Source organism: Vespa crabro, chromosome 1 (genome assembly GCF_910589235.1).
Source record: "Vespa crabro chromosome 1, iyVesCrab1.2, whole genome shotgun sequence".
Taxonomy (NCBI): domain Eukaryota; kingdom Metazoa; phylum Arthropoda; class Insecta; order Hymenoptera; family Vespidae; genus Vespa; species Vespa crabro.
The window spans coordinates 4,781,380-4,805,957 of record NC_060955.1 but is presented as its reverse complement, the minus strand read 5'-3'; the positions used below and the strand labels follow the sequence as shown (position 1 = coordinate 4,805,957).

General features: G+C 29.2%; 2 protein-coding genes and 2 non-coding genes across 4 annotated transcripts; 2 read left to right on the top strand and 2 right to left on the bottom strand.

Annotated features, from left to right (window-relative positions):
* Positions 1 to 1,565: 1,565 nt before the first annotated feature.
* Positions 1,566 to 1,639, top strand: Trnat-agu. Its single transcript has one exon. It is a non-coding gene; the product is annotated as a tRNA-Thr (tRNA).
* A 2,352-nt stretch (positions 1,640 to 3,991) lies between these two features.
* On the bottom strand, positions 3,992 to 4,063 carry Trnac-gca. The gene has a single exon. It is a non-coding gene; the product is annotated as a tRNA-Cys (tRNA).
* Positions 4,064 to 4,820: 757 nt separating this feature from the next.
* Positions 4,821 to 11,365, bottom strand: LOC124426623 (DNA (cytosine-5)-methyltransferase 1-like). Its single transcript, XM_046968534.1, has 15 exons — positions 10,368 to 11,365; positions 9,922 to 10,285; positions 9,520 to 9,846; positions 9,267 to 9,419; positions 8,731 to 9,190; positions 8,469 to 8,662; positions 7,981 to 8,398; positions 7,551 to 7,868; positions 7,322 to 7,473; positions 6,896 to 7,230; positions 6,701 to 6,812; positions 6,473 to 6,622; positions 6,232 to 6,395; positions 5,854 to 6,094; positions 4,821 to 5,776 (listed from the first exon to the last, which is right to left on the bottom strand). The coding sequence occupies exons 1-15, from the start codon at positions 11,129 to 11,131 to the stop codon at positions 5,513 to 5,515; spliced, it is 4,416 nt and encodes a 1,471-aa protein (XP_046824490.1). The 5' UTR covers positions 11,132 to 11,365; the 3' UTR covers positions 4,821 to 5,512.
* Positions 11,366 to 12,336: 971 nt separating this feature from the next.
* Positions 12,337 to 14,308, top strand: LOC124423554 (major royal jelly protein 1-like). The gene is made up of 7 exons (XM_046961387.1): positions 12,337 to 12,599; positions 12,689 to 12,864; positions 12,930 to 13,142; positions 13,229 to 13,412; positions 13,492 to 13,724; positions 13,829 to 14,057; positions 14,150 to 14,308. Exons 1-6 carry the CDS (start codon positions 12,419 to 12,421, stop codon positions 14,012 to 14,014), a joined length of 1,173 nt encoding a protein of 390 aa, XP_046817343.1. The 5' UTR covers positions 12,337 to 12,418; the 3' UTR covers positions 14,015 to 14,057; positions 14,150 to 14,308.
* Positions 14,309 to 24,578: the final 10,270 nt, after the last annotated feature.

The window sequence follows — 24,578 nt, the reverse complement described above, 5'->3', positions numbered from 1 at the left end:
TTCAATGTAGCTGAAGACACGTGTATGTGTAACACGTGTTGCGTGTGTGTATAGGTGAGTTAAACGCGTGCGAGAAGGAGAAACGATGACATATGCAGAGCTCGGCTATCTCTATATTTTACTCGAAGCTATTCGCGAGAATTTACGATGTTCAAAAAGCTTCTCCTCTCGTTCATCCAACCTCGCCCCGACGTTTTCCTCCATCTCCATCTTTCTCTCTCTCTCTCTCTCTCTATATATATATATATATATTTTCCCTTCTTCTTCTTCTTCTCCTTCTTCTTTTTCTTCTCCTCCTCTTACTTTTTCTCTTTCTCTTTCCCTTTTTCATCCCTATTCTTATTCTTATCCTCTTCGTCTTATAGACCTAGACTTTCTCCGAATTTCCTGTGAATTTCTTCTTCTCCATCCTTTCTTTAACTTCTTTTGCTCCATTTATGCTCGCACGTCCTTCTCTCCCTTTCTTCCTATCCTTTTTTCGTCTCTCATCCTTCGTCATTGTTTTATTTTCAAGACTTCCTCTCTCTCTCTCTCTCTCTCTCTCTCTCTCTCTCTCTCTCTCTCATTCATTTATTCCCTTCTTCTTTTCTTTTTCTTTCTCTTATTTCTTCCTTAACGCGAAATTTGATTCTTATTTATTACGTTTTGTTAGTGAAATAGGTACGCGAAACTAAATAAACTTTATTTCGGACGAAGGATGATACTTTATGGATTTAAAGAAATGAATACTTATGTGTTTGTAAAATTTAATTTCACAAAGATCAACAAAAAAATTTGACAATTATTTGTAATAACAATAAAGATAATGTTATAATTTTTATAAATTTTTTTAATAAAATAATTTTCTCTTTTATTATTTCCAATAACTTTAACAAAAATTTAATTGCATTTCTAGATTTATCATATATATCTTTCAAATCACGTTATGGCTACGTGTCATTCGTGATTTTTGCGGATTCAAAGCCAAATCGTCGGACAAAAGGTTGAAATCCGAACGCATGGAGCAGTCTCTTTGACGATTAAATTGAGATATACGAGAAATGTTCAGTTGAAACTGCAAACGGAATATAATATTACTTTATCTCAATAAAGGCCTTGATTATGATGTCTCTCAAACGAAGTCCATTTCCACGTGTAAATAAGAACTTGAAAGGAAGAAAATCGAATGAGCGTCCCTTTGGTAACAATGACTAATGAAAAATCTGAATGAAACTTACGAAGTTTATTTATTATTTATTAAATCATTCTTGGGAGAAATGAAGCTTTTTTTTCTGGTCGTTTTTAATTATGTATCTACATATCCGTTTAAACTTCCAAGTTTGAGAGAACTCGGTCTTGTAATCTATGCTCAAAGTAACATTATTTTAAAATTCTTCATTAGAAAAAAGTAAAGAACGTAAAAGATTCAATTTATATGAGAACTTTGTGATATTAAATTTTTTCTTTATGAAATATAGCAAGTATCTAGTAATCAGTATAATAATTATATAATTTAATTAAAAAGCAGATTATATCTGATGATATAAAATAATAGAAAATAAAATATGAAAATTTATTTCGCAACTGGCGCCGTGGCTTAGTTGGTTAAAGCGCCTGTCTAGTAAACAGGAGATCGAGGGTTCGAATCCCTCCGGGGCCTTTGTACATTTTAATGTACGATATTTTTTTTATTGTATGGCAAGCATCTCTTTTTATTTTCTTTAATTATCTCTTTAAATTTATTTTTTTATCTATACGTAAATATGAGTTATTCGTAATAATGAATATAAAAGATAAAATTGTATTTTATAAAAATTAACTTAATAGCAACGTTCTAATATAAATTATATATAAACAATTAATGTAATGTTATTTTTTCAATAAGTATATATATATATATACATATATATATCAAGTAGATATAAAAAGGGTGAAATCTGAGAACGTTGAAGTTATCATGGTTGTGGTTCGTCTGTAAAAGAACATTCTATATAATTTAAGTAACACGAACAAACCAATTAGATGGTTAAGCGAGCAAGCCCCCATGAAATTCAATTGTCTTCGCCCCATGCGTCTCAGGGCTAACCACCCTTATATTTTCATCCCTCTCCAGGAAGACCGTGCAAAGAGCTCCAACGGTCTTAGAGAGTTGCTATTAAGGTGTCAGTTGAATTAGATCTCTAGCCAGTTTAGGGTGACTTAACTGATAGCGAGATATGCTGGTATTGGGTGTGCTTTTCTCCTGGAAATTCTTCTGGGGAAAAAAGATTCCTGTAACTATAAGCTTATTAAAAAAGTACGACATATTACGTATACTTTCAATTATATATATATATATATATATATATATATATATATATATATATATATATATTCTATATAGAAAAAGAGATAGTTAATTTTTATTGAACGAACAAAAAAATCGATCGACGTAATAATAAATTATTGTTTACAAACGCCTGAACGTCCATAAATATTTTATACTTTTTACCAATGGCCATAAGGTAAAGTCGAGGAACCCCTATAGGAAAAAGTGCATAAATCCCTAAGGGGAGAGAATTATTTTCTATTGGATCAACGAGTGTATTAGTTTTTCGAACTCAGATAATTAGAATATTTTTATATTATCTTGACTCCGTGTTAATACAGTTTAAAACATTTGATCTTTATCTTTCTCTTCTCGAATGGACATTTAACTGCTTTGATCAGATGAATTGAACGATTAGATGGTAGACAATTTTCAAATATCTTTCTTTATGTCTTTTCACTCTTGAGAAGAGTACGTGAATGGGTATCATGAATAATGTGATTGCCAATGAGCTATGTGGACGATCCCTAAGTCTGGTGAATCGACAGGACGGATTCAGGGATCAGAAGCGATCATTGCTAACGGTAATGGCGGATTATCGTTGGCACATCTGTCATTTGACTTAGCGATGATCTTACTGTAGGGAAACTTTATCTGGCAAATGAGGTAACTAACACAAAGAGCTAAATGATTCCATTTATTGAAACATGTAAGTGATCAGCATCGAATTAACCGATTCGAATGCAATATAGTAATAGAAATTTCATCGTGTTAATCGTTAATTCTTTTTATCGAATATTAATCTAATAATGAAACTCTTATAAAAATTGTTTAAGTGTAAATAATTTTTACTATGCAAAAATGTGTATGTATATATATATATTTTTTTTTTCTTTAATTCATCTTAAATTCAAAGAAAAAGAAATGATAAGAATGAATGCACGTATACCTACTACATAGTTGAAGCAAGCAGGCCGTATGGAAGAATACGATGGACATACATTTTACTTGGCCATTGGCCAATTGGCGCGATCGTTCCAAGCACTGCGGGCATTCCATGGATTCGGTGAATATTTAGTACGGCTTACGGATTTAACGCTTCCTGTCAAAGTATGCGGTTCGCACTTGCTCCGTTTATCTTCTGCGGTCGGTGATCTTTTGGATTAACCAATCATCCCTACATCTCTGCACGTTGAAACTTCATTCATATCAATATCTTACATCGATTTCGTTTAAAATGCTTCTAACTTAATTCTCTTTCGTTCTCTTCGTTTATCCTTCGTTCTCTTGAAATATTTCTTAAATCCCAATTTATACATACAATTAATTAATGAATTTAATAAATAAATCCTGTATGCGCTTGTTTTATTCTTTAATATTAAATTGAAACAAAAACATTATTAATAAAAGATAATTATTAATAGAAGGAACTAATTATAGTAGATCTGTTATATATATATATATACATATATATATATATATATATATATATATATATATAATATGTATGTATATATATATATGTATCTATCTGTTTACACATATACACATATACACATACGTATTATTGATTCGGTATATTAAGATTATTAATAAAAATAAGAAAATTAACGATAAAAATAATATAATAAAGTTACTTTAATAGAAGGATATAAAAGCATAATATTCATGTTAGATACATGAAAAAAGAAAAAAAAAACTCAAAGGGGGCACCCGGGTTTGAACCGGGGACCTCTCGATCTGCAGTCGAATGCTCTACCACTGAGCTATACCCCCGCTGTTATGTTTTTCTACATAAACAGTTTTGTTCATCATTAGTAAAACAATTTTTATTATATTATAATTATTTTTCGTCAACGTTGAATTCTTTCGATAATTAATATATATAACAGATATAGTTTCTGTAACTTGATTTTTTTAAATAGAAAAAAAAATGAATGAGATTAGAACTTCAATCGATATTCTATTTCTATTATTATTCTCTTGATTTTATTATTCTCGAAATATTTTTTTCACTTTAATATCATTGTTTCGCACAAATTTATATCTCATGTGATCATAATTATATTTATATTATATTAATAGTAACGCGATTAGAGAGAGAGAGAGAGAGAGAGAGAAAGAAAGAAGTGAAAGTAGAAATAAAACTAATAGAAAATATTTTTATTATTTGAATTTTTTATTTGTTATATTGGTATTACATGTATATATGTTATGATATGTGTGAACAGTACGACTAATATAGATGGCGCATCTATCGAGCTTTACGCTCAGAAAAACACTGGGAATGTACTTATGAAAATTAAAAAAAATTCTCTTTCAAATAATTATTCCGTGTTATTCATTCTTTTACATTTTTCTTTTAATCAGAATAGTCAGGAGAAATATATTTTATATTTATTTATATCTCTTAGTTTAATCACGATGTATACGTTTGATGTACACTTTTTGAAAAAAAAATTATATATATATATATTTTTTTTTTTACACATATTTTCTTTATATAATTATCATTAATATTGTACATTATAACAATATATGTTTTTATAATTTATATAGAGGATGGACCATTTTATTTTGAGGTTAGATAATAAAAAGATTATAAAACTAAAAAAGTATTTACTCATTTGATTTTTATATCTAACAAATCGTAGTGTTTATTTTTTTTTTGTTTATTTGGTCCTTAGCTCACATATTAACTCCAATGTAATGTGTATACCAACAGTTTGAGTGCAATATACATAAAATATAAGCTTCAATTATATTTTCATTATGTTATGAAAAACCACTACTCAATAAATATTATCTATATAATGTTATTTTCTTTAACGTTTATATTTATTTTTCTTTCTGAACTATTTGTATTCGTAACAATTGTAAAAAATGTTCATCTCAATCTATTCTATATAGCTATATAATAATAATTTCAATAAGTATAATTAAAAACACATAACACATAGAAAAGTGTATGAAATTCAAACATTTTAAGTAACATTTAAGTAATCATAACATATAATAGTAATACAGTATGTAAGATGTTTGAACATTTTTTTCCATAGTATAAAATAAGACATATATCTCATAATAATAATCAAATGAATACTTTTACTGAACACGTTGCATTAATACCCATCACCAACTCAGACATATTTTTGTAACTAAGTTTGTGCATATCTGTCAGTTTTTCCAACATTTCATAAATACATTAGAATAAGTTTACAAGAATTAGTCCAAGATAGGTTCATATTTGAATTCCTTATCTTCTATGTCCTCTCTTACTAACGATGGGATTGTTACATCCTTGTTCTTTAAACACTTTTTTATTTCCTGACCTATTGCTGTACCTAATGGTGGTGGGACGGCATTGCCAACTTGTCGATGTTTATCTAATATATTGCCATAAAAACGAAATGAATCAGGGAATCCTTGTGATCTCGCACATTCCCTTACACTTACTACTCGAGTTTGTTCTGGATGTAAAACGCGACCCTATAAATTTGATTAATGAACATCATGTTATTATCCCAATAGAAATTCTTAAAGTTTAATATATTATCAATGTTCACCTGTTTTCCCATAGGTTCTGGATTCGTAATGGTCGTACCAAAAAATCCATCCCATTCTAATCGTCCATATAAACCTGCCCAATGATTATGACGATTTGCAGTATGTGGTAAACACCATGGAATTAAAGTATTATATTGTCTGTCTATAGGATCACACGTTTTGCCAGAACAACAACTGCATACACCACGGTATGCACCAGTTGAACTTTTGCCTGCTTTCTTATCATGATGAGTATATTCTCTTTAAGAAAATCAAATAAATATGTAGATATATTAACAAAATATATATATATATATATATATATATATATATATATATATGTAAAAAAAATGTAAGGAGTCAGTGGAGAAGACGAAAGTCGTATAAAAAGTACATACAATTTTTTTGAGTATGTGCCATCACTTAAACGAACTATGATATTAGGCAAATCACGCCAATCAGAACCACTTGCAGTAGGAATATGTGCTATTCTTGCTTCTACGAGTGGTGCCATGTCTTTACATATATGATCCCTTAGAATTGAATCTTGTACTTTTCTCATCTGAAAATAAAGTAATAATAAATATAATAACAAATTCATCATTTTACTATTACAAATTTGTTTATAAATTAATTTACTTTTCTTTGGAAATATGAAATTGGTTCATCCCCATAAGACATTTCTTCTTGATTCCACCCATTCCTAATATTAGGTAGATCAGACATAGCATCACGAACACTAATTGTTCTGTAAGGAGCCGATTCTGTCCAATCACAATTTGAAGAATACTACAAAATATATACAAAGATTGTTAAAGACCCAATATTGCGATATATATTGTATGCTTTCTGAAACATTAAGCTTACTTTTTTGTTATCAACAATGACACTCAAACGACACGCACGTTTGCTAAATACATGTGTTGGTTCTGGATATTTAGGAAGCATTTCTCCAGGAGCTGCCGCCAAAATAATTAATCTATAACATTAGTAGATAATACAGGAACATTTTCATTTATTTTCGATTAAAATCAATTGTTTAGAAATTGATGTTTTACTAACCTTCTTCTCGTTTGTGGAATACCATAATTTCCAGCTTGAAGGATACCAAATGTACACTGATAACCCATTCGAACGAGACATCTTAAAGTAAGTTTAAGCACCATACTTCTTTTAAATGAAACGAAATTTCGAACATTTTCCATTATAAAAAATTTCGGTCTATAATAATCGCACCAAGATAAGCAGGATACCACTAAAGAATTTTTGAACAAAGAATATTGACGTGAATTGAATCGATTCATGCCACTGAATCCCTGACAAGGTGGCCCACCACATAAAAGTTCCACTTCACCTTTTTGAGGTAATTGTTGTGCATTATCATCACAAATTTCACCCTAAAATAATATATTTTTATTTATTATATAAATTATTTATATTCCTTATATTTTTCCCTTAATTTCTTGATAATTATTCAAACATACTAACATTTATAACTCTTCGAAGCAATATATTACAGTCTTCAGAAAATACAATTGCCTTAGGATTATTAAGTTTATATGCGCATGCTGCAGCATCTTCTTTTTCCACAGCCCATTTATTTTCAGCTATACCAGCTTGATGTAATCCTTCGGATAAACCTAAAAATCATAATAACAAATTAATTCACGATAACTTTAATTTCTTAAAATGTAAAATGATTTTAATCTATATTTACCACCACAACCAGCAAAGAGATCTAAAGTTCTCAATGGTTTATCTATTTTGTTATAATCAATAGGTTTGTCAATAAACTTCTTTGTTTCACTATTCTCTGATTTTTTACCCTTTCCTTTACCCTTGCCTTTACCGATTTTACCAATATTACTAGCCTGATAGGATGGTTCATCAAATGTTTTTTCTGAAGCATTGTAAGCTTGTGTAAAATAAAAACGATATGGACCTTCTGAAGACCATTCTTGTAACGACTTATCCAAATTTTCTGAATAAATCAAATAGCATTTTCCAGTTACTTCAGAGAATCTCACATTACACACTGAAACGAATTAAACCATATATATATATATATGTTTATATATATACATATGCATATATACATATAAACCATAAAATATTTTCTATATGAAGTAAAATTTATACAAATTTACCTTCATCGCTCCAAAATAACATGTTTACATCAGCTTGATGCATTAAATTAAGGCCTTTGTGTGTATTCTCTGGTCTATACAATTTATTTACTTTAATCCAGATATCAGAAGAAGCAACTAATTTATTAGTAGTAGTAACATATATTGTATTTATATATCCAATATGAAAAGGTTCAGGCGTATCATAATTTGAACCCTTTACGTGTTCTGATGATTTTCGATAATATTCCGGATACATATCTTCATCTACCTTTCCTTTTTTTGGCTTTAATATAGTATGACTTGTGATTGTATATTTAAATTTTATAGCACTTGGTGATAAAAATACTGCACTTCCAACTCTAAATTCTTCACCTTTATATTTAACTACACCATAGATCACTTCTTTGTTATTTCTTTCCTCTATAAATTCGAAAACCTTGAAAAAGAAAATAATTAGTAATTGAAAAGAAATATTTTCATCTTGTATTTTTGAACGTTTTTCATACCTTGGGTGTATAATAACATTGCAAGTCAGTAAAACGTACACACGCAGGACAAAAGCGATGACTAATATCCTTTCGCGGACAAATAGAATCTAGAGCAGGATCTTCAAATCGGGCAGTTTCAGAAGTATATCGTTTTTGATAAAAGAATGATTTTTCATCTTTGACTTCATTTTCTAATGCTCGATCTGAATTACCTAAATTACATTTGACATTAATTTATGTCATATTGATTTATTTCAATGATGAAAAATAAAATAATTACCTAATTCAGACCAATCCGTTGGTTTCCTTTTATAGATAACAGTGGTTTTACATTTGATAGAGGTGAATGGTATATTATCACATTCATCCAGTGCAAATAATTCTAAGGGATCAGATGTTTCACCAAGAACTGTGTCACTACCTCTGCGAAACCAATTTGCATGACATAGTTTAGCACCGTTTTTATCTTGCCACATATATATAACTTTGGCAATTTGTAATGGAACAGTAGGATCACTTGATTCAATGAGGACACAATCATTTGCTCGAATTTCTTCATCTATTAATTTTACTGCTTCATAAAATGTTCTTCTACCATCCTCTGCAACAGGTGGTCCTATCCATTCTATTTTTTTATCAACATGTTTGAATGCTTTAAGAATCATTTTTTGAGTAATTTTTGTATCTTCTATAATAATATCAGCTAACTCATCATCTTCAAGATCAGAGTCATCTGCTTCCTGCAAATGAATTAATTTAAATAATATTTTAAGAAACTTCATATTAATCTTTTGGTATTAATATCAATATAATTACTTGAATGGCCATATTTGGACATCTTCTCCTAACACATGCTTGTTTATTTTTACCAGATCCACCAAACTTCGTCATATCCTTACACGCAATGCAAGTTCCACAATCAGATTGTTGGCAAGCTTCACATACTCCACATCTATGTCTCCTAGGACCCTATGTGTATAACAATTATGTAATGTATAAAAACTTTTCTAGTAAAAAAAAAAAAAAAACAAAAAACGAACAAAAAAAAACACTTCTACTATATACATACAATCACATTATTTTCATCATCCTTTGCTAATTGATCAGTGAAAAATGTTTCAAACGTATCGTTAACCAAATTTGTTGTTGTTGCTTTGGTCCAACTAGGCTTTTTCACTTTTTGATGCTTCTGTTGTACTCTACGCATTGCAGCTTTTTTACCAACCGTTACACCAGCCAAAGATACTAAAGCTCTCATACACGCATTTGTAATTAATAATGTATCTTCTGGTCCAGCTGAAGCATCGAAAGAAATAACTTGATCACAGATAAACTGTGCATGTCGAAGTAAAGCATCTTCCGTAAACTTAGATAAACCTTTTGGTGGTACTATAGTCTGAAATATAAATATAAAGTTAATTTATTATTTAATTGTTATAATAACATTAAAATATTTAAATTGCAAACACACCTGAAGTTTGTTTAATAAGTCCTCATAAGTTGGATTGATTTCATCTAATAAAAATTCTATAATAATTTTGCTCATATAGATCTTTTGTCTTATACTATCCATAAAAGGTGCATATGCTTCAGAAGGTTCCATTAAAATGTATTCTGCGAATGGTGTGGTAAAGCCTATAAGAGCTAATTCTCCTCCATCAAATCCAGAAACCCACCATTCATTTATTGGTCCCATATCCTTTGTAGGAACTCCTCCTTCTAGACATGCACTTTCTTCATAAATAGCTTTCATATATCCAGAGAAATATAATACTACATTTTTTTCAATCAAACCAGTATCAAAAGGACACAAGTGACCATTTTTGTCATACACACTGAAAAATTATAATATAAATATATTGATTTAATATTGTACAAATTATTTTGTATGATAATAATGTAATACTCTTATGTTACCTAAAATATGTTAATTTGTTTTGTGGCCTTTCATCACTTTCATGTATGATAGCCTCTTCTCCCGTAAATAAAGATAATCTTGGATCAGTCAAAGCGATAAATTCTTCTACAGCTCCATTAGGATGACCCTGGTACAACTTCATTTCATCCGGAATTAATTTTTGACGACAATATTCACACTTTTGCGGTATATCTAAACTTTTTTTAATTTGTGGCTTCATTTCAGTTATATTATGGTTATTATCCTCGTGCTTAGGTTTTTTAGAAATATTATCAGATTCATCATTTACAGTTTCATTGGATTCTATACTTTGTATCTTAATGATAGATTCAGGAGTTGATTCATTTTTACTTTCAAAAGATTCAAAAGATTTTTGTTCATTATTTATTATAGGTTCTTCTGAACTTGTTTGCTTGGTAAACCTTTTCCAATAGGCTTGTAATTTTTCACTTTTATTAATATTCTTTTTATTCCTACTTGGACTGAGCATATTTTTATCACTGACATATTTTCCACTACGTAGCTTTTTCCTATCATTACCTGCATCACATAATGCATTGTTGATAGAGAGCGGCACACAACTGTTTTCAATATCTTTAATATTAATTTCGTGATTCTTTTCTATATGCGAATTTATCTCATTAATATTATTCTCCTTGTAAATACTTCTTTTCAATGACAATCTATGACCATTAAGATTTTCAATTTCTGGATGATTTTCCTTTTCACTATTATCTCCATTAGAAACGATAGTTGATAACATTTTGAATAAAAACTTGTATTCACTTTTTTAAAATTCGTATTTCCTTTCACGTGCAAATCTTACCATAAATGTCGACTATTTCTGACTGTAGTGTTGGATGCGATAGCATTTTCTCACGCTTTTTCACAATATGTAGCATAACCTTTACAACAAAGTACCACCAATACTGCCGCCAAAAATCTTAAGTGTAGATTTACAATCCATTTTCTAAGCAATGCCTTACGGTGAATCGACCAATCATAGTTTTTTTTTTTTTAATTTTCTTTTTCTTTTCACACTATTCCGAATAAATGCTCTATGGCATAAATCATCGAATTGGAAACTAGGGAAACTTATTATAAGGAAGATAATGTAGTTGGAAGGAAATATTACTTTTTCCCGACATTATTATCGACATGAGAATCGAGCTAAAATCAGACGCCATTTTAAAATTATTGTTAACAAATGAAAACCGATAATTGATATAAACTTTTAATGAATCATATTAAAAAATAATGTCTATTATTTATGATAAATTTAAAATTAAAATTAAAATTTTATTTGTATATTATTATACATATAAAATTATATGAATAATCATATGCATGTGAAAATAATGCAACGTTATTGTTAATGTTAATAAATTACGTCAAACAATAATTTTTTCCTCAGAACATATAAATTATTACAATGCATATCTACATATACTGACACATGAAAAATAATATAAGGAGAACATGTATTATTATCTAATGCGTATTGTTTTTCCATTATATAATAACAAATATCTAATATATTTATATTTACAAATGTTCTTCTACGAAAACTTCATAAATTATTCAACGTTCTTAAAATTGTATACTCTAATTCTGTTTAAATGTAAATTAGTACGAGTAAATAATATATTAGAACATTTCAACGAAAAATTCTATCGTTTTAATTAAAAGGAACATAGATATAGGGATATTTAAATAAAGGGAACAATAAATTTTCATATAAAATTTTCAATATAAAATAATAATGCATATATAATTAATATCTGCTGGTATATAATCATACGAATATTATCCAAAGTGAAATATTTAAAAAATTACAACGTAGCAAAAAGTAATAATAGTTGAACATATGCACATTCATACAATTAGTCATGAAGTATCTATTTAGAAGTAATTTTAAGCGATTACGATAACAGTAGCTTCGAATGTATATAAACATTCGTGCGAACGTTCATACGATCTTTAAAATTTTTTTATGTCACAACGATATTGATCCTTTTTGACTATAAAATTTATCATTCTTCATATCGACATGAAGTTGTCATTTCAATTGTTGTTACCATTCCTTTGGATATCCTTGTCTTCACAAGAATTATTGTACAAATGGAGATATATAGATTTTGATTGGTATTGTGAGAGTCAAAAGAACGAATACATCAAAAAAGGATTATATATAAAAAATGCTTCAGTACCTATCGACACATTGATTACAAGTAATAGTTTTAAAATATTAAGAAAAAAGAAAAAAAAAAAAAAAAAAAGAAATTTTGTTCGATAAATCAAATAATAATTTATCGTATAGATGGCCGAATATTTATTACCATACCACGTTCGAAAGGAGTACCTGCCAGTTTAGGAACCCTTAATACACAGAAACAAAATGGTGGAGGTCCTTTAGTTCGACCATATCCAAGTTGGGAATGGGCACGTAATATACAAGATTGTTATAACACTATCATCGGTGTTTATAGAATAGATGTAAGTATCAAACAACGAATCCAAATTCTTTTATTTTCTCATTTAAAATTTTCCTTTCGTTCTAGTTGGACGATTGCGGTAGATTATGGGTTTTGGACAATGGAAAGATTGGAGAAGAACAAAAGTGTCCACCTAAGATTTTAGCGTTTGATTTAAAAACTGATAGGTTGATGGTACGGAAAGAGATTCCCAATAAATATGCTTTTAATAGCAATGGTAATGGAAATTTAGTAACACCTTTGGTGAAAACTTCAGGCAAACAATGTGAGAAGATAACGGTGAGATTATTATAACTTTTTGTTAATTTTTTTGTCTTTTTGAAGATCGATTAAAACGATTATGATCGTTGAATTCAATTAAATAGATGTACATGGCGGATGTAGAGGGCTATGGATTAGTAATATGGAGAGGAGGCAATAATTTTCAAAGATTTGATTCACCAGATTTCGCGGCTAATAAAAAGCTATCAAATTTTACATTAAACAATGATACTTTTTATTTAACCGATGGTCTAATCGGTTTGGCATTGTATGAAAACGAAAATAAAAGTAAAATATAATCTTCTTCGTTCGTTAACTTATCGCTAATATCATCTTGGATTTTATTTTTCTTCCTTTTATTTTTTAGAGGATAGTAAATTATACTGTAGTTCATTGGCTTCTTATAATATGTACCATATACCAGTGAATTCATTGGAACAAAGTACTGATGGAAAAATTAATATACAGCAAGATAAGGGTGACGTTCATTTTCGCAAAGTACCAATAGTTATAAAAAAAAATATTATGTTTTTTTGTACTTTAGAATATAATGATTTGAGAATGTGGGATATAAACACAAAATTCACCGAAAAGAATGTGGTAAAAGTCTAATTTTCATTGGATAAAAATTATATTTGTAATTAATTGATTTGATTACGAACAATATCTATGTAATTTTTTTCTCTTTTTCTTTTACTTTATAGAAAATAATAAAGAAGGACGATAATTTATTACAATTTGTTAGCGGCTTGAAAATTTTAAAGGATCCTAATAATACTTCGAAATCTACGATCATCTATGGACTGTCGAATAAATATCAAAAAGTAGCAAGTGGTACACTATCTTTGAATGAAATCAATTATCAGATTTTCAAATATGAATTGAATTAAGACGAGATATTAATCGAATTTCACGATTTCAGGATTATCTTAAGTAATGTTTATTCTTTATTTCGAAAAAGAAAAATTAATCATATAAATACATTCTTTTGGTTTTTATATCAATCTTCTTTTTGTGTTTTTCAGCTGACAATAGTCCGCAATTCCGTGGATTTTATTATAAATATCTATATACGATAGCACTTTTAAATATTGCCCAATAGAAGTTTTAAATATTGTATTCTTATATTATAATAATAATAGTAATATATTAAAATGAAACAATAAAAAAATATATATTTACTCTTTGAAAAAGGTCTGTTATTATTAATCTTTGAAATTTGTTCATGCGAGTGTGAACAGATTTTATAAGTTCGTTTTTTTTTATTTTTTTAAATTTTTTCCTCAATCGTTTTCGTAATTATCAAATTGTTAAATTTATTTTTAAATCACTCACTCTTTCTTTCTTTCTTTTTCATTCTTTCTTCTCTCGTCTCTTCTCTTCTATCTCTTTCTCTTTCTTTGACCACATCTATGGGAAGTAATAAACATTATTATAGTTTCGTATAATGAAAATGGCGAATTAATCGGTAACATGCGAAAATACGGAAAGAGGTTAAAGAGTAAAACGTGATAAAAAGCGTTTTGAAAACTCAATAGGATCCTTTAATACCGTAGTATCTACATACCAAATCCCCTTGTCGGCAGACTATTAATTCCAACTCTTTACTGCTAGATAGCGATACCATTTGTTATACCATGAAAACGCCAATTTCACAAAAGTTTCATTTCCTTTGCAAATTAGAACGAAACTCGAAGGGAGAATTCATTAATTTCCTATGCATCTCGATGGAACCTAATATTCATTCTTAATTTCATAGCTTTTCAACCAAAATTATATCTTTCAACAAGTAACAGTTAATTCATACGAATACTTATATAATATTTCAATAAACTCTTTGTTGCTTTTTCTATTATTTAAATAGATAAATATCTCGCATGGTTCGAATGTTAAACCGAAAAGTATTACGTACGACAACTTGCAACTTTTTTTTTTTCTCAATAACACACACGTATGAATTTCGTTATCATTGTAAATATTAATCAGTATTGTGTAAGTTATTTCATCAAAATATTATACAAAATTAATTTAATTGTATAGTAATCGTATTTCATATAATAATATATCAATAATATTAACGTTATTTCATTATTTTTATATCTATATATTGTTATATTGTATAATAACAATTAATTTATTGAGTACTTGTATTATTGAAATGTAAATCAATCGAATTTTTATACTATAGTTTGATAATATGTATACGTGTAATATTTTTCTTTTATTTTTTGTTTTTGTTTTTGTTTTTTCTAATAAAACTGAAAAAATAATCATACCTTCGAAATTATCGATAATATACCATTCAATTTTTGTTCATCAATTTACGATAAAAAAAAAAAAAAAAAAAGTACTTACTAGCATTTTTTTCCTAGAACGCAAATGTAAATAATATTACGCAGAAGCGATTGTTATTATAGTATATAGAAATAAGGGTACTTTGATATGCACTCCTTTTTTTTTCTATTTGTTCAGCAATTTTTTTCACGCTAAGTCCCGATTTACACGGTCTGAAAATATTTTACGATGCAAAAGTATACTTCTTTTAGCATGTTACATGTTGCATTAATAAAATCAATAAGAGCTCGAACAGAAATATATCTACGTAATTCCTCATATATAACATTGCAACAAATTATCGTATTGAAAGCGTAACGTTGAAAATAGTGTATTTGAATGAAATCTATTTATATATAAATGAGTACACATCAATTGAAATCATATTAATTCTTACAATGAATTTCCTGTTTCATGTTAAATAAATTTATTTATTTTATATTCTTTTAAATAAACTTTAGTATTTTTCTATTTCTCAATATTTTACAGTTCCTTTGTTTATATATACTTCTTATTTTTATATTTTTCTAACAGAAAAATGTAAGCAAATCGTTTGGTGTTTCATCGATCCATATCTATATACGTATATAAGTAACATAAATCGTCGAATTATTCAATCGCATTCGATTATGGATTTGCCTCGTACCATGAAGTAAATAAATATGATTTATTTCGGAAGTAAGTTCGATCTTTTCACCTAGGCATCCATTTTCGCTATCCATTCTCGAACGACGAATAATTCGCCTTTGGGAAGTTTTTTTTTTTTCTTTTTTTTTTCTCTCTCTTTTCCCCTTCGATAATAGACGAAAAGACGTATACATTCGAGAAAAGGTTTCTCGACTTTTCGCTTCGGGTCGTTCTCGATACTCGATTCCTTGAAGAGGAGAGAAGGAAGGCTTGCAATTCGTGGAAGATCCCGAAAGGGCTCGGAATTTCCTTCGGAATCCTTTTATGGAGACTAATGCGTCGGTTTGTCATTTTCATCTTCCATTTATCTCCGTTGTAAGCCGTCGATATCGATATCGATTCACCATCCCCTTTCCCCTGTTCTGCCATATCGTATCAGAGAGTGAGATAGGTAAGGGAGGGGGTGCGGGGTAACACCACCCTCAGAAATATTTCTAATCCTCGCGTAGAATCGAACCAGCAGAAAGAGGATGAGCCTCACGGATTTTTCTTTTCAACGAAAAGCAGCCTCAGAAGTTTGAGCTTGAGCTTTCGCATTATCGGATTTCGTCAAAAAAAAAAAAAAAAAAAAAAAAAAAAAAAAAAAAAAATCCATCAAGGCCGTTGCCACTCATCGATATTCACGTTTCGCATTAAATATATCTTTAAGAAGATCTTTGAATTTATTTTACAAAATCACATTAACTTATGTCTTACCGATTTGTCAATATTTTAATGTCCTTTACTCTCTTTCTCTTATTAAAAATAATAAATATATTTCATTCAATAAAAAGTATATTACACAGTAAATAATTTTAATTTTGAATTTGACAAGTAATTTAAACTGAACTTCACTATAATCTTGTATAATTCGCTTGTTATAATTATTCCATTTTTTTTCTCTTACCCATTACACATTTTTCCGTACACTTTTTTCCATATCGAGCTTATGCTCTTGTGAAATAAATTATATTTTTCTCTCTCTTTCTCTCTTTCTCTCTCTTCTTTTTTCCTGTCCTTCCTTCGTCCTTTTTACGGCCCTCCATCGTCGAGTCCCCCGACGCGTTCTAGCACTTTTGCCTAAGAGAAATGCCTCGACTAAGAGAATACGCCGGATTTATTGAATTTCAACGTGGAACGACAAAACGTGACGGAATCTGGCGTAGCTCGTATCACGTAAGCGTAATGGCCCAATTCGTGCTTTCATGTTTCTCTCGAATATACGACGACTGTGTGTATATTCGTTATACGTATGAACAAGCTCAACGAGTGAGAGAAATATTCAACTCAGAGAGTTTGAAAATTCGCGATATCGTTGTATTTTTCGAATTGTTTTCTCGACTCGAAATCCAACGTAAATTTGAAACGACCCTTGCGATCCCAAGTCGTCCCTTTTACAGATATGCTTACGAATGCTTACGAATATTGGTGAATATTGAAAGGAAGCTTAGTACTATCGCACACGTTTCCTTTGATATGTAGACGAACTCGGGCAATATTAATATAACCTGAGGAAAGTAACAGCTCTATGGTATAAACTGAAAGGAATTTTTGAATATTTCCGAGATCAACTATATATATATATATATATATATATATATATATATATATATATATATATATATATATATTCGTGATATGTAGATAGAAATATACATATATATGTAGATAGAAATATATATATATATATATATATATATATATATATTTCTATATATTTATATATATATATATATATGTAGATAGAAATATATATATATATATATATTTCTATATATTTCTATATATATATATTTCTACATATTTATATATATATATATATTTCTATATATTTCTATATATATATATTTCTATCTACATATCACGAGTTAATTGAATACGAAATTAATATAAACAACTAATAATGAATATCAATATTTGAAATTAATTTGCGAAAAAACGAAAAGCTAATTTTGAGTAGTTAATTTGTTAAAATCAAATTTATTACGAAATTTTATTAATTATTACATTTATAAACGTCCACCTATAATATTATCCAAATTTATTAAACATAATTTCGAGCTTGAAATTTCTTGCGATCGTATAAGAAAAATTATATCTCCGATAAGAAAGATAGATAGATAGATAGATAGATAGATAGATAGATAGATAGATAGATAGATAAATAGAAAGAAAGAAAAGGAAATGGAAATCGTAAGAAATCGCCTGTTTTCTTCCGATTTAACCACTGACGGATCACAGACGCGGAAGTAACTTCTCCATTTGGTCACACGACACGCTCTCTCGGTGAAATACGATTTTCTTCTTTTATTTTTTCTTTTCTTTTTCTTTCTTTTCTTTTCTTTTCGTCTCTTTCCCTTTCTTTCCTTTCTTTTTTCGCGTACATTGTCGGACGACAGGTAAGAAAGACGGATGAAAATATTCAGAGTGCTTTTCTCGAGGACACAATCGCCGGGGAATCGAAATGTCAAGGAAACTCGTCAGGAAGACCGAGGAACGACGACTGCAAAGAGGGAGGAAAAAAAGAAGAAGAAGAAGAAGAAGAAGAAGATGAAGAGGATAAAAGAAGAATTTCATCCTTTGTCGGTTTCTTCGCACTACCGTGCAGCACAAAGTTACTTAAAGAAACGAAAGGAAAAGAAGAGACTTTCTATCCAAGACGACCTTTCTTTTGTTGAATTATGACTGTTATTCCACGCATTCATTCGCGATAACATCCCTCAAACCGGCCATTAAGAGTTTGACAAAAAAAAAAAAAAAATCCTTTGACTTTTCCGAAATCTTACGAAGATAAATAAGAAATCTTGTTCGCCCGAATGATTCAAATAATATAGAAAAATCGTCGAAATTCGAAAATAAAAGAGAAAAGAAAACGATGGGAAAAACAAAGATTGTTTTGAATGTTGCATTTCGATGTTCTCCTTCTCTTTTTTATCTCTTTGTCTCCCTCTCTCTCTCTCCCTCTCTCATATTTCCAAGGCGAGGCATTTACCACTTTCGCTCGATTACTAAGGCTAATTTCGATGAAAGACAATTTTCTCGAGCCGTTCTCCTATGTTTCTTTTTTCCTACTTTCTTCTTTTTTCCTTTTTAACAAGAATCTAGGAAGGATGACGAAGTACATAAACCGTGAGATAAATTTCCACGCGAATTTTCTCAAAGTTTATCGACAAGAGAAAAGGTAAGAGCGTGTTGCCTGTTCGACGTTGTTCGACGATAGTTTGTTCCAAGTTGTGCTTCGTCGTTCGGGCATCTCGAACGTTCAAATGCAATTACCACTTCCTTGTGAACATCAAAGGAACCTAAAGGGATCTCTTGAAATAAATCTCTCTCTCTCTCTCTCTCTCTCTCTCTCTATATATATATATATATATATATATATATATATATATATATATATATATCTTTCTTTTTCTCTATCTCTCTTCATCTTTCTCTCTTCCCTCCCTCTCTTTCTCTCCTTCCCTCCCTCTCTTTCTCTCTTTTTCTTTCTTTCTTTCTGTGTTTCTCTCTCTATGTTGCTAAGCTTGGAGTATCTCGAGGAAATGATAGATTTTTATCCGGGGACATGGCTTATCTGTTTCTTTTGTAATCCATTGTTCCACGAAATTGGAGCTTATGAAGAGACATGCGTTTTTCTACGTTTCTACGTTTCACCTAACTTATATACTAATACGTAGGCATGTATAACTTGTACCTTTACTCACATAAATATATACATACATATATATATATATATATGTTACATATATATATATACATATATACATATATATATATACATATATATATATATATATGTACAGGGTGGTCCATTCGAAGTTTCGCACGCAATTATTTCTCGTTTCAAAAGTTATTTCGAATAAAATTTATCTCCATTTTGAATGGAGAAGAGGGAGAGGGTAAGAGAGAGATAGCTGAAATGGCATCTTATGATGATAACAAATTTTTAGGTGAACGTGCTTCAGAAATATCAAGCTGACCTTTGCTCTTTTTTATACGGAACTGTATATTTCTATTTAGTTTAAGCGCGTAGACCATTCCGAGACTCAATTCATTAACCTTAACACTTTTGGTATTTTAATGTAATATACAGTTTTATATAAAAGAACAATGAACACCTTGAAATCTCGTCCACCTAGAAAATATTTGTCACGAATGTAAGACATTCCTCCTCTCGACGTCCTCGAAACGAAGTAAGTTTTATTTGAAATATTTTTCGAACAAAACGAGTTATAATTAGGGAAATAATTGCATGGAAAATTTCAAATGGGACACCCTATATATACATATGTGTGTATGCACGTATGTATGTGTGTACAAAGAATATACGAGTTGCTTTAATTTAAAATTCCAAATCTAAAGAGAAAACGTGTTATCTCTGTAAAAAAAAAAAAAAAAAAAAAAAAAGAAGAAAAAAAAAGAAAAAAAAGAGGAAAAAAATTCACGATAACGAATAAAATGAAATAATATTCTACATCTATACTGGTTAACTTTCTCCTCTTTTCTTACTAATCAACAACATGTGTTAGTTAAATCTGTTAAACGATCATTAAACGCAATGACGAACGATGTCACAAAATACACACATACATATATATATATATATATATATATATATATATATATATTTTTTTATTCAAGTACGTAACGTATCAATACATGTACGTAGATTATATATATGTATCAGGATATATGTACATAGACATAACGAGAAAACCAATATCGGTTATGTATATTTACATATATGTGACGTATCATGCGGCAAAGGCTTAATATTTCAACGTGATTACTCGAGGATTACTGTTTCATCAAACGAAAATATTTTTTATTTAATCGCTAGAAATGACGAATATTTCTCTCTTTCTCTCTCTCTCTCTTTCTCTTTCTTTCTCTCTCTCTCTCTCTCTCTCTCTCTCTCTCTCTCTCTCTCTCTCTCACTCTCTTTCTCTCTTTTTCTTTGCCTCTAATTTTCTTCTTTTATTTTTCTTTTTCTTTCTTTTTTATCGTTTTTATCTATCCATCGACAGGAAAGCAAAATACATGCTCGAAAACGATCCAATTCCACGTCATTGTCCTGTCACCACGATTAACCTACTTTCATTCTCATATGAGAAAAAGGAGAATGTCGTTCCATCTATCCATCCACTCATTCTTTTATTATTCCTTCATACATTTAATATCTGTTCCATTCTTTTTTTGCGTTCTCTCTCTCTCTCTCTCTCTCTCTCTCTCTTTTTCTTTTTATTTCTTCAAGTTTCTTCTCTTTATCCATTTATTTCTTTCTCGTGCGAATAGTCAAAGGACTTATTGCCCGAGAGTTTCGTTCGTATGCGAGTTTGTAAAGCAGCTTAGAGTCACGACTGCAAAATTTCAGCGCGTTTCGGTCGGCGAAATTGAATCCAGCCTCCGGGGAAATGTTGCTGCCATTCTCTTCAGAGTCCAGCTCTACCCTTAGCCAACCTTCGGCCGAAGAAACTTGATTACTAAATATAAGCGACCGGTACCTCTTACAAATATATATATATATATATATATATATATATATATATATATATATATATATATATGTGCGCGCGCACGCGTGTAGGTGTGTGTGGGTGTGTATACATATATATATATATATACGTGTATATATATACATGTATATGTATATATATATATATATATATATATATATATATATATATATACATGTGTTTGTGTATATATATAGGTATATGTACATATAATAAATATATAGGAATATGTTCTTACTTATGTAAACCTATACCTGTCTATATATCCAGATATATAGTTTAGTAATGTTTAGATAAGTTCTAATTGGGTCAGGAGAGAAGATATAGTATATTCTGATCGAAAACGATACCTCAATGTTCTTATAATATTTTTGATACATGAATTGATTTTTTATAAGGAAAAATGGGATAAGAAAAAAGAAAGAAAAAGTAACAAAACATAAAAATACATTTTGTTGTGTCACTGTTAAAAAAGAATTATAAATTTGTGAATTTAAAGCGCTTATGTAAGTAGAAAGCGAAATAAACATAACGTTAAAATAGTAATGAAGATAATGAAGATAAAGCAATGATGCTGATAAGTACTTATTTAGATAAAATTTATGCTATACAAAAATTAGTTGTAATGTAATAATAATAGTAATTAAAAAAAAAAAAAAAAAAAAATAATAATAGTAATAATAATAATAATAATAATAATAATAATAATAATAATAATAATAATAATAATAATAATAATAGTAGAATGAAAATCGAACGAAATTGTTTCTCTTAGGATGGCCAATAACAAAGAAATCGATTTATCGACAATGATAATTTAAACACGTTTATTTACCTCCATCGCGTTTATAGAGAAACACGACGTAGAACGTAGGAGCTTCCTTTTCGAAGCTTTCGGCGGCGATTTATCTTATCTCGGCATTCATTGCCGTTGCCGCTACCCTCGGGCAACACTAAACTACCGGTGAAATAATAGCGGCGCTTAATCCGCGTGTAGACGTTCACGAGTGGCGTATCCTCGAGGATTTACGAGGATGGAATTCGGATCTTTGCAAAACGAATAGATTCGTAGCGTTACGAGTTTGAGTAGTGGCAAAAACTTTTCTGATACTACCATGTACGTACGTATATAGATACCTACTTCGTTTCTGTGAAAAAAAAAAAAAAAGTATGTGCACTTGATAAATCGATGCGACTTTTATTCACGAAATAGGACGAACAGTGACTCCTTTCTTGGTTTCTTTTTTCTCTTTCTTTCTTTCTTGCTTTCTTTCTTCCTTTTTCCCTTTCTATTCGAATTTTTAACGAATTATCGAAACTGCCTTATATATTTATCGACTTTGTCGACTTTGCCTTATTTATTTACATCATTTTTTCCCATGAGTTTTCAAGCTAAATAGCTCAATTGAAATACGTATAACGAGAAAATACGAAAATGTTCCTCTCTTCGTATTGATTAATAATTAACTTTTCGCTAAGTCTAGATTGGCATGAACGAACACTAACGCTATCCTGTAAATTAGATTTTACACATGTATGCTCGTTACTTGTGCAACGGACATTGTATCTAATGAACATGGGGAGAATATTAATGAAACATACGAATTTAAAACTATTTTATTTTAATATTCACGAAGGAATAATAATGTCTTACGATAAATTTCTTTACCGAGACTTATTATAAATAAGTTATATCTATACACAATTGGGATATTTCTTAAGTATTTTGAATAGTTCAACTAAGTATTTGTGAATCAGTGAAAGACTCTCAACAAACAAGTAGTTTTGAATATCTTTGAACAGAAGCATCCTATGTAATATGAAACTTTGTAAGACTCTAACTCTCAAAGGATTCTAATTCATAGTATATTATATTATTATAATAACGAACATTTATATATATATATATATATATATATTTTCCTCTAGTGTAATAAAGTAATAAAGGATTAAATGGAAAGTTTTGAATGAAGGAAAAATAAGGAACCACGCTATTTAATAGGATATAAAATTATAAAAATATATAATAGATGTTATAGATAATGATTGAATAGATATTGATACTATTGATGACATTCAATGCCAATCAATTCAATAATAAAATACTCAATGGGAAGTATCAAATGCATATTGAAATTTTATTTGATATTAATTTTCACTAATATTTTCATTAATACTAATACTTCTTGGATCGATGTCAAATTGAAAACTACTTATAGCAAATCAATATCTGTTTAATACCTAATGAAAGTATCGATTAGTGTTTGATATTTCCATTGATTTATCGATAGAGAAACAAACAAAGACTTATTCTGGAAATTAAAGAACGAAAGTTTAAAGGACAAAATACAAATAAATGACAATTAAAAAATGGAATTTAAATTTTAAATAAAAGTATCAAATGTTTATCGATACCTTCATAATAGTTATATAAATAAGTATCGATACCTTTATAGAACGATATATGAACGGATATCGATAGTTTCATACAAATACTGAACGAGTATCAATATTTTTGATACTTATGACTTTTTAGATAATATTCAATATGACAACATAATTTGCGATATGATATCGATAGTATTGATTTAATATCGGTCTGATTACTAGCTACAGACCACGTGTACAAAAGAATAACTGAATGGTTCAGATAAAAAACAAGAGAGAGAGAGAGAGAGAGAGAGAGAGAAGGAATCTACGTGTACGATAAAATATAAAAAACTTTCAATATTGGTCGATGGCTTAATGGACTATATATACTAATCCACGTATTCACAAATATGTAAATATGTAAGTATGTACAATAGATATTTATTCGACAGATAGTAATCTCTCAAATTTTCAGTCTAAACAGGACGGAATTTGCAGGCGAGATAAACCAGATAGAGAAATAGAGAGAGAGAGAGAGAGAGAGAGAGAGAGAGAGAGAGAGAGA